The sequence below is a fragment of the Cyrtonyx montezumae genome, unplaced genomic scaffold (genome assembly GCF_038088225.1).
Source record: "Cyrtonyx montezumae isolate F1298 unplaced genomic scaffold, pur_monq_1.0 scaffold_11, whole genome shotgun sequence".
Classification (NCBI taxonomy): domain Eukaryota; kingdom Metazoa; phylum Chordata; class Aves; order Galliformes; family Odontophoridae; genus Cyrtonyx; species Cyrtonyx montezumae.
In genome coordinates, this window is record NW_027071837.1 from 3,644,661 (window position 1) to 3,662,560 (window position 17,900).

At 51.5% G+C, this 17,900-nt stretch overlaps 1 protein-coding gene across 1 annotated transcript in view; it reads right to left on the reverse strand.

The window, feature by feature from the left end:
* Window positions 1–9,938, reverse strand: part of GPC4 (glypican 4) — a 62,794-nt gene extending 52,856 nt beyond the window's left edge. Inside the window, exon 1 of the mRNA XM_065729391.1 lies at window positions 9,643–9,938. Within this exon, the coding sequence (XP_065585463.1) occupies window positions 9,643–9,811 (169 nt within the window). The 5' untranslated portion in view covers window positions 9,812–9,938. The remainder of the gene's footprint in view (window positions 1–9,642) is intronic.
* Between the last annotated feature and the right edge of the window lie 7,962 nt (window positions 9,939–17,900).

The window sequence follows — 17,900 nt, forward strand, 5'->3', positions numbered from 1 at the left end:
ACAGCACTCAGTAAATGTTTGCAGCTAAGATTAGAATGGAGGAGAGACAGAAGTCGGCAGCAGGGAGGCATTTAGCAGCCCAATGCTGACACAAAGCAATGCTGGCAGGGCTGAGATGTGGGGTGTCCTCATGGGGACGGACCTGCCCATGAACAAACTGCGATTAAGGGGCCAAGAGGCACCCAGAGGCAGCCCCTCTCCTGCTCCCGTGCTATTTTCAAACAATGCCATTTTTCCAAAACGAAGTGTTTTGTAATCCTTGTGCAATCCTTCCCTTTTGAAATAAAAAGTGAAATTCTCTTCATTCTCCTCTAGGGCAGACACACGACCACAGAAGCAATCACCAGCTCCAAACACAGCCCACGGCCAGAGCATCGTGCTGCACCAGCAGCTGCTCACAGCACTTTGGGAATGCTCCCAGGTTAAATTTTAACCTGCAGTTTTCCTGCTGAACAGTCCGACTCATCTTCTGCACGGAGCTCCCACAACTCAGGGATTCTGCTCTATCCAACTCTCAGGCGTCCTCCTTGTGTTATAACTTGTTTCCCTAGAAGTCATTGCTTGGTGTCTCGGAATATTAAAACATACGTATCCCTGAGAAGCCAGAGTGCTGAAGATGACCTGTTTCTCAGAGCAACATACAGATCCTAGCAAAGGCATGGAAAGAGTAACTCAAAGTGCAACCAAAGCCAATAATAGTGTGATTTGCTCCAAAAGAAATGAAGATGAATCAAATCTGAAGGAAGCAGATTTCATGGCACAATCCTGCTGTGTTAACTGCCCTGTAGCCTCTCAAGCTGCCAGCACAAAGGCAATATACACTAAAATTTACATTCTGTGGTTGTTGAGCCACACGCATGGTGCAAAAGGCCTGCAATTGAAAATAAAAAACTATTGAAAACATCTCTGGAAGAGATTCACAGTTTAAAAAACAAAACAAAACACCCACGAGCTGAGACCGAGCAATGCAGTCACAGAAAACAGGGATGGATGCATCTCAGTGCATACTGCTGGGGAAACACAAAGGGTTAACGCTTGTGGTGGCCTCATACAGCAGGAGCATGGAGGCTCTATTTAAGAAGAATCAGAAATAAGGAATTTTGCCAATTTTTACCCCTGATAAATCCGCATTCCAATCTGTCAGCTATCTTGTTATCCCCAGAGCTGCTGAAGTGTCTCTGGCTGTAACCACGCATGACTCCAGCTTTGAGTAATGGAAATAAAGTATGTGCCCTGAAACTGTGGCGTTCCTTTCCCAACCCCAGAGGAAGAAATGCCGAGCAGGAACGGACCCGGAGCAGCTCAGGGCCTTGGTGCAGGCAGCAGGAATGCTGCACACCCCGTGCCTTCAGCTGCCTACCCCAACAACCCCCATGGGAGAGGATACCCCAAGTTTTAAAGGAGATGCCAAGTTTTCGCCCAATTCATCAGCTTTGATCATCTCTAGTAACAAACAAATGCTCTTCCAGATTCACAGGTCCAGTTTGGTTGGCAATTCATAACCTGCAAACATTTGGAAGCAGTATTGTAAAATTAAACAAAGCTATCATTTACAGGAAACCCTGCCTCAAGTACAAATTATAGAGTTGTTAAGTTTATCTGGCAATGCCTTGCCCCTGAGTGCTATATAATTATTCCTAAATCTTTCAGGAAAGAATGCAAATATTTTAAAGCCGTAATTCACTGACAAGGAGGAAGTCTCATTTAACCTTTTGTGCATATTTTGATACCTAGAAATTAACCCTTCCTCACCACAACTATTCCTGGTGAGCTCGCTGACCTCACTCCAGCTTTGGGATTGCTGGAAAACGCCAGCCCTGGAGCCAGGCGTGCCAGCTCCCGCGCGGAGCCTTCCCGGTAAGGGAGGTTTCTGCTGCTGAAAAGGCTGCTGTTCTGGCAACCCCTCATAAAAGAGCCTTTAATAGAGCAGAGAGCTGAGTTATGCAAAGTTCTGCTCACTGCATCCTTTCAGCAGGGTGGGTTCAATGGGGCAGAAACAGCCCCCAGCCCCATCCATTTGCTGTTCCAACCAGCCACATCTCCTCTGCCCGCCAAGCCACCGCTCTCCAATTAGCCCATACTAATCACCCGAAGCCACATGGCTGAGTGCAGTGAGGTGCCATCATGCTCACAACGCACCCACTGTTACGTTAAAAAACACCCAGACACAAACCTTGTCAAAAGACAGCACTCGGGCTATTGTATGCTCTGCCAAGCACCATTATTTATTTACAGAGCTCAGCGCTGGGCTGTGTCCCCCAGCAGTTTCCAGCTCTGCTGCTCAGGTAGCAGCAGCTCCCTCTGGCCATGCACTAACACCACCCCTTCCTTCACTCACACGTGAAAAGCAAACAGGGCTGCACCAAGGTGAGGCGTCAGCAGCTAATCCGGGAGCATCACACAACATCCCACATGGCTTGCATTGGAAGGGACCTTAAAGATCATTCTGTTCCCTGGCACGGGCAGGGATGCGTCGTATGGCCAAACAACCCCAGTGGTACAGACTGGGGCTTCCAATATGCAACAGACCCTGAGTTTTCCTCCTGGTAGAAACAGGTTGACGGATTCCCATCCTCACCACTAACTATAACCACCAGTTCTTATTGCAAACATAAACACTGCACTGAGAAACCATCCACACTCGAATGAAACCCCACTCTGTGAAGATGCTCAGATGACCGAAATCATTACCTGACTCTTTCAGAAGCTGCAGTAAGGAGCTGTGACTGCATCACTGTGCCTGCAAAGGCGACACAGCCCAGACTGACAGTCCCCACACCACCTCTATGCTATAGTGGGATGTTGTGAAACCAAACAGACAAGCAACTGCGCTGAAGAAAAGCCCTCTCATTATGAGATCTAATGAAAGCCAACCACAGTTATTACATAAACAGTGCTGAATCACGAGCAGGCGCTATCAAAGTCATCTTTTCCCCCCAGTAAGAAGAAAAGCATATTGTCCCATGGCACCCGCAGCTTGGTGTCTGCACTGAGCCAAACCTAGCTCGTTTACTTTCCTTCAGCCCAAACAAGAGCAGCAGCACTGCTCCACCCTTATCTGCACACAGGGTTTGTGCCCTGCTGTGGGACCAGCGTCACCTTGCTCTGTCCCCAGGCCTGCTGCCACCACAGCATCGTGCACAGCAGTTACCATGCTGCAGGAGCACACCCTGCCCCACCAAGCAACCCCACCACCAGCAGCCTGCAGACAAACACTGCAGTTCCCACACCCCAGCGAAGGGCAGACCCCAGTAACAGAAACAGTCCCTTTTCCTCCTGCAACCTCAGTGGGAACAAAAAATAAATAAACCAACCCTACCTTACACAACTCAGAGCAAAGGTAAAGCCAGGTACCCATGCACACCTGGCAAGAGAATTAACTTCCAGCAGGTTTCTAATTGTTCTGGCGCCTTTGATCACGTTGATGCCCTGTCCTCTCTTGGGAATGGGCCAAGGAAACCCAAGGTACATGCACAAGGTTGTTTCCCCACTTGCTGCTATCACACAAAGTCTTTCCCTATTATAGGGAAATTTCTTTGTAACAGCACACACTGGAGCTAGGCAAAGCTGCTTGTTACTTCATCCTCCATGGGGCAAAGTTACCTTCCAAGCTGACAAACAAACAAAAAGGCACCTTGTGAAGCAGCTCCCTGGAGCCAGCTGGCTCAAAGGCACTCCAACAAGATCCTCGTGTTTGTAGGAATAGCGAAAAGCACCGTTTCCAACCAGCAAAATCCTGGCTCCATCTTCATATTGAATCCAAACAGGCTCTGCTCTTCATAAAGGGAAACAAAATGGACAGTGCAAAGAAGCAAGAAGTTTGTATTAAAACCTGTGCAATCTTTTTAAAACATTATTGAAACCTGTAGCGCCAGCCAAGGGTGATTTATCACTGCTTGTCATCACAGCCTGCAGCATGGGGATTTTTATACCAAACAGTCAGTGCTACCAAGCTCCAGCCTAATTTCTTAAAGCTGGCTCTTTTCTGCCAGAAAAATCCCCAAATCCCAAAGTTTTGGGGGATATCTGCCATGCAGAGCGATATGACCCAGCACCAGGCAGTGAGCAGGCATCTGCAGGACCTGAAACAAAGGTGTTTTGAAGCGGGAGGATGTTATAAGTCAATGTAGGTAAACAATACACGGACAGTTATTCCGGCTTCTTTCAAAAGGAGAGTCAATGGGCCGTAAAGACTTGGGCTGCCTTTTCCGAAGGCACCACGAGGTGCTTGGCTCTCACAGAGCTCTCTGAAATCCAGACACTCTGACATTTGGGATTTTCCTGTGAAGCTGTTGCTCTCACACACCCCAAATCACCAGCAATTTCTAGAATAGCACTACAAACCACAAGAGGTTAAACCTCCTGCGCAGTACTCAAACTAACCTAACTGTGACCCCAGGAAAGGAACAGCCATTGGATGTTGTGGTTCTGTAGAAACTCAATTACCAAAGCCAATTTCCTATGAGTATTTAAAAAAAAAAGAAAAAAAAAAGGAAGAAAAGCAGCAACAATGCCGACAATGTGTATGGGCCACATATTTTCACCTCCTGAAAGCTGGCCTGTAAAAGAGCAGTTCATATTCCCACAAAAATGTTGAAACATATTTTAAACATTTCATCATTGTTTGCTCCCATCTGAATTTGCTTAAAATCCAGACAATTCTCAACTTCTCAATTGGAAACATTAAGAGAAACGCTCCCTCAAAATCCTCTGGTCCGGGCAGCTGCGAGAGGGATGGACATCCCAAAACCTCTGCTGGAAAGGGAAAGTGGTCCACGAAACACTAAGGAAAGTCTAAAGTAGGAAGCAGGTGAGACAAGCCATAACAAAGTCATTTTTTTTTTAATTAAAATCCTTGGCAATTAAAGAATAACAATAAAGGAAGCAGCAGCTTCCTTCCAGAGATGCACAAATCCCAGCAAACAGACTGGAAGAGGTTGCTAAAGGGGAGCTCATGGAGCTCACAAGGTAATTCAGGGAGCAAGGGCGAGAATTCAAGAGTTTTCCTGAGCCCTCGCATTGCTTAGCAATGGGAGAAGGAAGTTATCTTCATAATCTCAGAAGAAAGAGAAAGCAGAAGGAATGTGAGGAATGCGAGGAGGTTATTGCCCCGGAGACCAGAGCTGGCAGCCCCCCGCCCCCGGGAGCTAGAGAGGGGGGCACAGAGCTTTTTGGTTAACAAGGACTTCCTTGGAAAGGAAAGGAAAGAAAAAAAAGAGAGAAAGAAAGAAAAAAGGCAAGCGGAACAAAAGCAGGGAATCAGTCCCAAGGATCGCTCTTTTTTGGAAGGAGCAGAAAGACTTTGCAGCAGTCAGAGCAGTGTCTTCCAGGGAGTGGTGGGGTCACCATCCCTGGAGATGTCCCAAAACTGTGGGGATGTGGCACTGAGGGATGTGGTTATGGGCACAGTGGGGGTGGGTTGGGGCTGGACTTGGGGACCTTGGTGGTCTTTTCCAACCTGAATGATTCTACAGTTCTACCATGGCTCTTTATCACAGTGCTGCTCAAACCTTCTCCATCCACATACTTCCCCAGATCCTAACTCCTTGCCCACCACCAGCACAGCAGCTGCCAGCCCACCCCACCACCACGTACACCAGCACCCTGCTGGGACCTTTCCAGCTTCCTTCATCACCTACCTACACCTCCAAGAACAAAATGCCTCATCTGAGACCTTCTCTCACCAGAGTCACCTCGTGCTCACTGCTCACAGCCCCATTTCAGCCTGAGCTTCCCCTGCTCCTCGCCCAGAAGGGATGAATGCACAGCACAGGGAGATGCAGCATCCCACAGCACGACAGCTCTGCCCGGCGCCTCACTCTGCAGCAGTCTCGGGGAGAATAAAAAGCCTGTTGACATACGAAAGCCACAGAAAATCTCCCTGAAATTACAAAACTCTCCTAAAAACATTGTGCAGGAGGCCCGAGCTGCACAATGTACACACTCCTATTCAGCCTTTTAAAAAACAGCTACACGTCTAAGGAAACATCTGATAATTAAGGCAATTGGAACAATAGATAATAATTTGACTATGAATTGTACGGAATGTAATGACTGCTTATTCTGGCAGAAAAAACAGAACTTTCTATGAAGCCTCTGCCAAGGAAAACGATACTCCCACTCAGCCCGGACCACTGCACGCGGTTGCTGGTAACCACACGCTGCACGAGGACACAATGCTCTGCTGTAGTGGAACGGCTCTGCAGGCTGACAGAGCACAGCACAGCCCCAGCTCGCTCTGCCCCGGTTCCCAGCAGCCTCTCTGCTCCGAAGGGGGTGCTCGCACGCTGCCAGCTGCCCCCCGCTGCTCCCAGTTGCTCGATGACATTAGAGGTGGCTAAAAATACTTGCAGCGTTTTGCTTTTCTGAGCTCACCGACGGTTCCCTCCCGGCCTACAGACAATCGTTCTATTAATGCATGAGAAACCGTGCTGCCCCCCCAGGGTGGGGGACAGCAGCACCGGCTCAGGCTGGCAGCCAGCAGCATGAGGAGCACACGGCATTCCCTGGGACCAGAGCAGGGCACAGCACGTTTCCATTGCTCAGGAGGGCACAGTGGTGACAGCACCCAGGTGATACCTGCAGCAGCAGGACAGCAGGGAGCTCCTCCAACAGCTTCAGGCAAGATCCCAAAAGCCCAAAGCTGAGGGCCAAGCGATTCCTCAGCCACAATGAAAAGAACCTCCGCCAAGCACCACAGCCAAGCAGACAGACACACCTATTTCATGAGTGTGGGTTGAATGAGAAACAAAAGCATCTCTCCTAAGATTGCAGACGGAGCACTGCCTGCCACCTAAAAGCTGGCATTTCCCAAATCTGCCTCGAGCGCTCCCTCCAAAACCCCACGCAAGGAAACCAGGAGATGGGGACGCACTACACCTCCACAGGGCTCCTGCAGGTTAATGGGCAGCACCTTCCACAGATCAGTGAGAGCTTTTTTTCCCATTTAATTGGGGAAAAGAAACATCTCTTTCCTACAGCTCACAGGAAAAGGGAAGAGATTTCCATTAGTCTAACACCTCAGAGCAGGAAGGAGCATCAGCTGGAAGGAACACTGGGCTTTCAGTTTTCAATCACAGCCATCCACTGGGAGCTCAGGGATGCCACCACCAGCTCACACCCTATACCAGGCCAAGAGGGAAGCTCCCAAACCAACCCTCAACACCAGAAGCATGACACAAAGTATCACAGGGCCACAGAGCAAAGCTCATCTTAGGAAAATCCCTGCTGGATTGCTCCTGGTAGTATCTCTTTACACCTCTAACTGCAGGTTTAAACGAAAGGAAACAATTTCTCTGTGTTCCCCACTACAATGAACAGTTATACACCTCTCTCCAAGCGACCAGCTGACCAGCTGCACGTATCATTAGAAATGTACATCTGCCAGATAATAATTAAAATACATACAAATGGCAGGTTATATTATATGCTAAACCTAATCTAAATAAATATTAACTCGAACTCCTAGGTAATTATGCACAAAGAATACCCACTTAATGCAGCCAGAACTGCAATGACACAGATCAAAGAAAAAACTCAGCCCGTTCCAGCACAATGTTGCACTGACCTTCTGCTTTCAGAAGTAGAGTGAAACATCCAAGCGAGATGCCACCAGGTCCTGGAAGGACACCCGTGCCCACCAGGTGAGGACACGTCCCTCTTGCTGTCACACAGCTCGCTGCAGGGACACGTCTGCCCACGCTGCTGCGTGTTGACGACTCAAGGCCACCAGATCTGTAGGCTCAGTGAGCCCCACTCTGACAGCAAAGAAACCCTACAGTTTGCCACAGCCTGTAGGGCACCTTTTTGGGGACAAAGTTTGGCTATGCACCGTGACCTGAAGCAGTTCTGCAGGAGGATGGGAGAGGAGCACACAGCTTAGCAAACCAGCACCAAAATGTAAAGCAGAACTCAACAGACTTGGGCTCCTTCCCTCGCACACAGCATCTCAGAGCACATCGCTGTCACCTGAAACACCGCTGGAGACCAAAGGTCTGGCTGATGACTCACGTTTGGAGGCACAATGTGCACTCAGGACCTTTTGTCCCCATGGCAGAGCTCAGCCCCCATATTAGGGTCACAGGAGACACCTTGTGTGCTCACAAAGCCCAAAGCAGCAGGATGAGCTGTGAGCACTTCTCCATTTGCATACAATGGCTGGGGAGCAGCCCTGGGGGGGGGGGGGGGGGGGGTCAGGAGCCTTTCAACACTGCACACACCAAAACCACCACATCTGCAGGGGAATATGAAACTGCAGCAGGTGTTGCACCCCCACGCGAGGTTTAACTCCAAGGGCAGCCCCACTCAAGGCACACTGCACTTTCAAGGAGCACACAGCCCACTGCACTTAGAGCCTTCCACCAACACTGGAACACCCCGTGGGGTGGGTGACATTAACACAGAACTGCACAGGACCTGTTGCTTTCCACCCAGGCCAGATGCACACTTCCCACATCCCCGGCACAGTGACATAACCCAGGTGGTACGTTCAGCACAGCTCTGCAGAAAGCCTCGTTACTGCCAGGTAACCTTACCTTGCTCCTCGCATGACTCTGAGCCCTCCTTCCAAAGGCTCCAACCCCCAGCAGCCCCAGGAGCACTGCCAACCCCTAGAAATCACCTTAAATACTAATCTGTGAGATAAGGACTGGGACAAACCTTCCAGACACCAGGTGTACCAGGAAACCTGCCCACATCCTGCTCCTCAAACCAAAGATAACCCATTTATTTAAGACACTGTCCCAGAGAAGGCAGAGAGAGTATTTTAACTGTGAGCGGTCAGACGTTTCTCATTAAAATATTTCTTGGAGAGGTAAATGGACCCTCAATTTCACTCAGCCACAGGAGAAACGTGAACTATGAGTCTGACAATACAAAGTGCATCCGACTGAAATCATTTCAGAGCGCCAGTGAAAAGGATAATGTATGCATAACTGGAGGGCACGCCAATGCTAAAGATTACCCCCAACTTCTATATCCGCCATCTAAAGGTATTTACTCGGGGTCTGTCTGTGTTGTGACAGCGTCCCAGACTGAAATGAATGCCTCTAACACTCCACATTTTTGAACCGTTCAGTCATGCATTTTTGTTATTGTTAAAAGTAGTGCGAAATTGCAGTGCGTGAGCCGGAGTCCTTGGTGGTCTCCGAGGATTCCAGCTAAAAAGGCACTTCCTTTGTTCCGCGGAGAATGCGGTCCAGTAGGTCATTCAGAAGGGGAAATAAAAGCAGCAGCCCTGGGAGGGAGATGAAGGATGAAACAAAAAGAAGAAAATGTTTTGGGTGTGAGCACATTAGCTACCATTTCCTACCGCTGCCGGCTGCGAGCACTCCTGTCCCCGGGATGCTCGAGTACCTCGGGATCGGGAAAAAAAAAAAAAATTAAAAAAAAAAAAAAGAAGAAATAGAAAGAACAAGAAATAATTCCGCCCAGACTTCGCCCGGCGGTACCGGGACGGCTCCGGAGGGGGAGCGGCGGCCCCACCGCGCACCGCCAGCCGGCAACAGGCGCGGGCCCGGCCCGGCGCGGCGGGGGCTGAGCTCGGGGAGCCGCAGCCCGGCTCCGGGAAGGCAGAGCCCGGCCCGGCCGATCCGCGGGGCTCCGAGCACAAAGGAGCCGCGTCGCCCCCCTCCCCCGACTCACCGCTGATCTCGTGGCTGGGCGCTTCGCTCTGGCTGAAGCCTTTGGCGGCGTAGAGCCTCCGCACTTCGGAGCAACTTTTAGCGCGGGGCTCGGCGGCCAGCAGCAGCGGCAGGCTGAGGGCGGCTAAAGTGCAGACGAGGGGCGGCACGGAGCCGCGCCGCCGCGGCATGGTGCGGGCGGGCAGGGGGGGACCGCCGGGGCCGCGGGCGGGGGAGCGCGGCCCGAAGCCGGAGCCGGCCCTCCGCCGAGCCCGCGCCGAGCAGGAGCCGCGCCCGCTGCCGTGCACCCCGCTCCGCTCCGGCTCCGCTCCGCTGGGCCGTGCGTGCGGCGGCGCTCTGCAAACTTGGCCCGGCAGGAAGCACATGGGGTGGTGGAGGAGGAGGAGGAGGAGGAGGAGGAGGTGGAGGAGGGAGGCGGGGAGGGCTGCAGCCAAGCAGGATCGCGCAGGGCTGGGACAAGCCTCTACATACAGCCCCCGGGAAACTCAGGAGCCGGGATCCACCCGCCTGGAGAGGCGGAGCGGAGCTCTCAGCCCAGCCCGCGGCCGCGCGAGCGGGAGACCTTCCCCACCGACCGGACCCCCCCCCCCCCCCCACCTCCTCCCTGGGGGGCTGCGGGGACCCCTACCTGGCGGAAAAATCCTTCGGTCCGGGCTGGAGGCGGCTGTGCGTTTTGAACTGGAGCTAGAAATGATGCGGCTCTGCTCCAGGTTTAATACATTCTCTGTGCTGAGCAATTTTGACATCGCCGTGACAGGTTTGAACGGTGCGCGTGAAGCGCTCGTCAAAACCGACATTCGTTGGGTCGGCTTTTTTTGTTTATTTTTGTTCTTGGCTGGGTTTTTTTTTTTCGCCATGTCTCTGTTCCCATGAGTTTGGCAGAGGAAGGACTCAGGGAGCAGAGCTGGGTGTGGGGCCGTGTGCTCACAGCCCTGCGAACACGGGAGCGGGGCAGCCCGAGTGAACACACCGTGAGCTTCAGCCCAACCCTACTGCCCGCTGCTGTTCGCTGAAAATCACAGTAGTAGTTCAGCAAAAGTGAGAGGCACCACCCTAAATTCACCGGGCTTCAATGACACTTGAGAGCCTGCTAAAGGCCAGGTGGGGATGCTCCATTATTGAAAGCAACTCGTTAGCCTGCATCTCGTTAGCTGTGTCCGTGTTGAGGGGCATGGTGGTGATGGGCTGAAGGCTGGACTAGAGGATCTTGGAGCTCTTTTCCAACCTTAATGATTCAATGGCTCTCTGACAGAGGATAAGGGATGGGGGAACTCAGCTCCCCCACACCAACACCAGGATCCCCAGTGCTCCTTGAGTCAAACCAACTGCTGCCCCACAAGTGGCACGGGGGCAGCATGGGAACCTGCAGTTTTCAGACACCCCCCAGCACTTGGTGAGCTGGAGGTGGAAGGTGCAGGGAGGGAAAAGCAGCTGAGGCTGGGATTTTTTACCCCATTGCTCCCACTGCTCACAGAAACACAAACTGTCCTTCAGGCAAAGCCTTTCAGCTGCAAGGCCAGCAGCTCCCTGCGTGCAGGATGTGATGGGAAATCACCTCAAAAGTGAGGGAAAGTGTGGGGGCACCACAAAGGAGAGGCTGACATGGGTGAAGAAGCTTGGGGACGATCACCCCACCATGCATGGGGCTGGTGAGACAAGGCAGGCCTGAAGTTCTCATGAAGTTATAAAGTGTCCTGAGGGAGAATAATCCTCTAGGATATGGCCCTGAAATGTATGACCGAGTTCTGGTTTTCAAAGTGCTACCTCACCCTCCCAGCCTTTATTTAAAGAGACAATGTGAATTTTAAAGAGAACTCAGCGGGGAGCACTGCATTTTTTATTCCAAAGTGAGAGAGAAAACGAGAGTGAGAAAGTCTGTGGGGTTAGAGACAGCTTTGCCATTTGTTGTTTCTCATAATCCCATACCTCGGCGGGATTTAAGAAACCTCCTGAAAAACACGGAGGGTTTTGTCGACTGCCCGATCAAGTAGTTAAATCAAAGGCTGCAACAAAACAATGGGAGTGCCTGAAATTTTTCATGAAAAACTTTGTTTAAAAGGAGAGGAAAAGTGGCCTCTCTCAAAAAAAGGACATTTTTTCACTGGATTTTTTTCTAACTCTGCAGTGTTTCTTCACTTCTGGCAGAATGAATCTCGCCGACCTCTTCACCCCAAACTTCTTGAGTGATTCTCCTTTCCCATTTCTCTCTGTTTCCCAGGAGAAGAGTGAAGGGGAAAACTCCCATTTTAGTTTTAAGAAGATGCTGAGTAGGTTTTCTCTGGGGCAAAAAGTCTCACTTGCACCTCCTTCCTGCTTCCCTCAAGGTCTCCCCCAGCTCTATCTCCACCACCAGCCTCAGTGTTTCTTTCCCAGCCCCACAAAACACCTTGTGGCCCTCTGTGCTCGAGCCTGGGGACACAGGGCTGCAGCTCTTGGGGACACCTTCCTGCAGCACAGGCATCCTGATGCTGTCACCTGGCAGACACCGAGTTTGTCCCTGTCACAGCACAGACAACTTTAAATTCCTCGTCTCTGGAAGAATTGGTACAAAGCCTTCACAGGGGTGCAGGAAATGAGCACAAAGCTGTCATCCAGCATCTGTCACAAGGATGGGGGGATTCTGCTTGTTGCAAAATGAGGCTCTGAGTATGGGTTTCAAATGTCAGCAGCCTGATATTTTAGGGTGAGCAGATCCGGTGTTGAAGCATGGTCTGATGTCTCTGTTTCTTTTTATCGCTTATTTTTATCCCAGGACTCCTTCACCCCCTCCAGCACACAGAAACGGCCTGCAGTAGCTGCTCAGTGCAGAGCTCTGTGTTCACCTCTCAGTGCCTTCTGCTGCAGGGATGCTTCATGCAGGGTGCATGCTTCCTAGAAGAGTGCAAACCAAAGGAAGCGGAAAAGATGCAACGAGAGCGATGGAGAGCAGGCTGGGTGGTGCAATGGGGCTGCTGCCATACTTCGCTCAGCATCCCATTCCCAAAACTGCTTCCAAGACATGGGCTTCGCTGTATGGAGCTCAAGACCATCTCCATTTTAGGGAATGTGAGCACTTGTCTCTTCCCCAGCTGCATCAGGAGTCGGCTCTATCCTGTCCCCAGACACCCGCGGAGGAGACTTGGGGACACAGAGCTTTGAAGGGCACAGGAATGCACTCATTTGCACAGATTTCCATGCCTGCACTTCCCAGCTCTCCCCAAAACGACTGTGCAGCAGATGGCTCTGACGCGCAGTGCACTCACACCCAGAGGATAAAAATATTTCCCAGCAGATTCCCAGCAAGCTCACGTCACTCAGCATTGCTCCATGGCTGGCCACGGCCACCTCTCCCCCCAGGGTCCTCGGGGTGTGTCCCCCCTGTTGCCACCATGGGGGTGTCTCAGTCTGTGACAGTGGTACAGGAGTCCTAGCACAGGGTTTTGTTGAGCTGGCCAAGAAAACAGCCAGCAAGGGGAAAAGGACTAAAGATGGGAAGCAGGACCCACTCGGTCACAGGTAAATCCACACACACACTCAGCCAACAGCAGAGTGACCTCAGGGTTTTACCCATTACCCATGCAGCCTCCCAGCACCCTGATAACACAGCACCTCACTGGTGGGCTGGCAGAACCCTGGAGTCAAGAGGATCAGAACTGGAGTACCTAATGCCTGGCAGGACTGACCTCAAGCTGTGCTGTCCCCTTCTGCTCCCCAAATCCCCACTCCATGCATCCTGTCCCAGCTCCTGGCTCAGTATCTTATAGCACAAAAGCATTTCCTAATGGAAATCAGAATTGGCACTGCCTAAAAATGTGTAATATCCCTGCATTACCTGAACTTGCCCATGCCAGCTATTAATCCCATGCAGCACAGCCAGGATAAGGGGGAGCCCGATGTTCTGCTGTGGTCAGCAAGGTCACCCCTGTCCTGCTGGGCACCTCCGTGTGCAGTGCCCTCCCAATGGGGCAAGCAGCACTCGTCCAGGGCTGGAGCTGAAGCTGGAGCAGAGAGGTGAAAGCTGGCTCCTTGGGGCCTGCAAATACAAGTGACACTGTCAGGGCGAACCCTGCAGATCTTCATTGCAGCACCCAGCACTTCAGCCAGGGACTTTATTCTCCCAGAGTACTATTTTTTCTTTTTTTGTTCCCCTCCACTCTCACCCCTCAACCCCCATAGTTTAAAGTTTTCAGATGGAAATGTGCAAGTTGGAACTTGTGGGCAGCAAACTGGAGCTTAGGAGGAGAGCGGAGGGAGAAAAGGCAGCGAGATCTGCTCCGAGTGCCAGCAATTGTTTTTATCCTTTCCAGATGAAGGAAAAAGATCGTGTTATTTGTTCAGCGTAAAGTTCCAGATTTTCAGGAATGAAATCTGAGAGCAACATGTCAACATGTCTTGGGAGCTGCAGTGGATGGCGTCCTTTGTGCTCCCGGTGCGCTCAGTGGGTACAAAAAAAAGCTCCATTCTCACACTCTGAAGTGGTGGCATTAGATATCAGCAAGATAATGGGCCCAGCGCCCGGCTCTGGTGCTGCTCCCAGCACAACGGCCCCAGGCAGCCGGCTTTGATGTGCTCATTTATTTGCCTTTTCTTTTTGCAGATGATATTTTTAACCAATATTGCGGTTTGGGCATAGATCGAGGAGAAAGGGGAAAAAATGAAAGTCGTTTTATTGCAATAGGAGGAAGAAAGGGGGAAGAAAAAAAAAAAAAAACAATAAAAAGGGGAAACCACTCAGCCATTTGTTACCCCGCAGCCGACGTTTCCTGCCGTAAATCACCCAGGAGTGCGGTCACGCAGTTGGAGGGACATGGGACGTCAGCAGCGGTGCCAGGGGCTGTCCAGCACGCAGCCCCGAGGCATTTGCACTTGAATCCACAGGGAGAGGGAGGGAGATGGTGGGGTCAGGGCAGTGGCCAGCTGCGAGGTTCAGCGGGGCTGAGTGATGGATGTGTGCAGCGGTGTGGGTGGCCACAGGGATGGCAGCGTGCCCCATGTGTGATGGGGGACACTGGGAGAGTGCTGTCCCTTTGATATGCTGCCCTGGTTGTCCCCAATGCAGGGGCATGGGGATGAAGCTGGCATCCTATCTGCTGCTGCATCCTTGCTTTGCACCTCTTTGGCTCTGGTCTGGTCTAAAATGGCAGATCTAGTGATGGCTCTTGGTGCAAAGCAGCTGGCTCTCTTCCTGGCAGCACAGTTCTCCCCACTGCCTGCCCCTATGGACACTCTGGGATGGATACTCAGCCCAGGCTCCTAAATGAGAGGAAAAAACATCCAGCAATTCTCAGTGCTGATGGCCAAACCAAAGCTCTCCGTGGAAAAATGCATTTTGATGCTCAACATCTTAGCTGAAGTCGAGCATGATGGAGCTGCAGGTCTGACAACGAGCGGTGTGCTGAGCTCCTTCCATCCAGGTTGCACAGTACCTAACGTGAGCGCCCAGCACTTTGATTGTTGTCTTAGCCTTTGAAAGAGGAATTTTTTTTATTAGTCTTTCTTTTTATTTTATTTTTTCAAGTCCCAGGGCTGCAGCAGGAAAACTGAAAACTCACACCCAAAACATGCAAAACCAGATGGCAGGGATGGAACTCCAAATCAATTATTTTTTAATTTAAAAATTCTTTCAAATTTAATTCGGTCCCCAATGCGGGCTGGGCTGCCTTGGGGCCTCCTTCACCAGTTGTATGCTGCTGGGATGATGATATTGTGACGTTTCCAATGACAGTGGCTCCTAGGGGTGTTTTCCTGCAGAGGCCATAAGCCATACTCATCCCAGAGATACACTGCTCCTGAATCACTGCAGCCACATCCCAAGGGCAGCAATGTGCAGTTGAAAGGGCTGAGGGTCCTATCCAAAAACGGGTTTGCTAAAGGGGAAAGCAGGAGTTCAGAGCTGGAAAGGCTGCATCTCTCTCACACACACAGTGCTCCACCGTCCTCCCCGTTCTCCCTCGCGTTGCCGAAGCAATGGGCTGCTGTCTGGAGAAAGATGCTGCAATCTGCACCCCGCGGTGCCGGGGCTTCAAAAGCAAGAGTGCTTGGCGTCGCTCCAAGTGGTACTCTCCAGTGGAGAAATGTGAGTGCTTTACGTGGCCAACAAATCAGCGCTGAGCAGTGCCCAGGGTTCAGCCCCCGAGAGCCGAGATGTGATGGAGGGAGGAGCATCAGCACACTTGGATGAGTGCTCAGTGCTGATCACACCGGGGTACACCGGGAACACTGCTTTTTATCTAATGCTTTGGTTAACCCGCCGCACAAATCCCTTGGCCAAGCGGACAAGCAGCGCTTGTGGCACTGATCTGGATGGAAACAGCCCTGAAATGTGCTGGGCTGATGCGCTCAGCTTCTCCTGCACTGATTTCATTGCCTGCACAGCCGGGTCTCACTTTGGGTTTGGCAGCAATAACAATGGCTAAAGGGGAGCAGCAGCCCCTCCTCCAGCACAGCCCAGGTCCTGGCCTGACAGCAGCCCTGGCAAACATCCGCACACCCATCCCGCACTGACAGCAATAAGACCAAGAGCAAACAGCAGAGCTCGCAGCGAGGCGCCATGTGATGCGGTGTAAAGGAGGTGGTAAGAGCTGTCTGAGCAGCGCTGGGGGAATCCACTTATCTCAGACAGCGGACAGAGGGATGCGAGAGGTTGGGTGGGGAGATGGGATTAGTGGGTCGGAGCCACAGAGAGCCGCGCCCCACCGCGGAGCTGCTGGAGTCTGGCACCCATCAGGGACCGCTTCATCTCTTCAAACTCAACTAGCGATGTGTATCTGGCCTCAAGTGATCGCTCATGAAACGCTGTGAAATGCTTCAGGCAAGCAGCACAGAGGTCCGAGGGAGCGTGCAGGCTGAGCTGCAGAGCAGTTATTGCAACTACAGTTATTATCATTACAGTTATCACTATCATATACAAGCACTCCTCTTCCCTAGAGGTGACCTCTGTGACAGTCCCTCTGGAAGCACATGAGACCAACTCCCCCCCATGGCACCCACACCTTCCGAGCACCCCATGGCAGAACAGGGCCACCCCCACCTCTGTGGTCTTCTCCCTTTTGTTCTCAGGAAAGACAAAAAGTCATTTGGGGGGAAAACCTTCAGCTTCACAGTGCAGCAACAGCACGAGGGGAAGCAGGAGGTCGGATGCTGAACACCACTGCAGACGTGGAGCAGGGGAACTGGCAACAAGAGCTCGCCTCTATTTCTGTGCCCTTTTTTTTAACTTTTTTTTTTTTTTGTGGTTGCACATTTGATGTCTGCAGGGCGGTTTCTGTAAACACGAGGCAGCGTATGTGATACTAAATAAAGCTGCATGCAAATCCCATATCCACATTCGCAGTCTGCAGACATGCAGTGTTTAAAAGGTGCAAGACCCACGTCTCTATTTATTCCTTCCCCAGCAGGCTGCTCAACATTTGCATCCAAGCTGCTGTATGCAGCTCCAGCTCATTTCTCTGTTGGACATTCTGCCCCAGCACCACAGCTCGGAAGGAAATCCTAGTGGCTCAAGCAAAGTTTTTCCCCAGTGCTGGGATAGAGCCACGATCCAGGGCCACTGTGGCACATCCCCACAGCTTGGTGCTTTGCAACTGTCCCATGCACTCGGGGACAGAGAGAAAGATGTAAATAAATCCACTTTTTCCTCCGTATGTTTGACTTTAATGAGTGATTCATGGACTAATTCTCATCTTGTTTGTATTGCAATGGCAAATATGCTTTATCCTCTTTCTAATGGCTCCCCTGGGATCCAGAACAATAGCCCACAGCAATGAGTCCTGACAGTGACACGGGTGCTGGTGTGAACAGACTTAGGCCACTTTTGCTAAAGGAAGAAGAAGAGGGATTTGTTTTTCTGTGCACCTGCAAGCCCAGATTGCTGCTCCCTGAAACCACACCAGGAAGGGCTAAGTGTGGTACATGAGATATGGTGGATGTAAGAAACTGCATGCCCGAGGAATGACCCCAGGGCCGTCCAAGGGTGGAATGATCATGCCACGATGATATGAGACACAGAAGTCACCCCCAGAAGGACAAGGATGCAGCACAAGGACATTTTCCTGCCTCTGCAGTTTGGGTTGGGCTGGGGGTGAGCACAGGGCAGCATCCTGCAGCAGCACCTGTGATGCTTCCACGCAAAGAGGCAGCAATTAAGGCAGGTGCTACCAGGCACAGCCACAAATCAGTGTCCTCCTGCATGCCCTGACCCCCCTGCAATTACCCTCACTGATCAGCACCCTTGCTGCTCATCCCAGTAGCATCTCAGCACTGCCCAGTGACCCCTGTGCC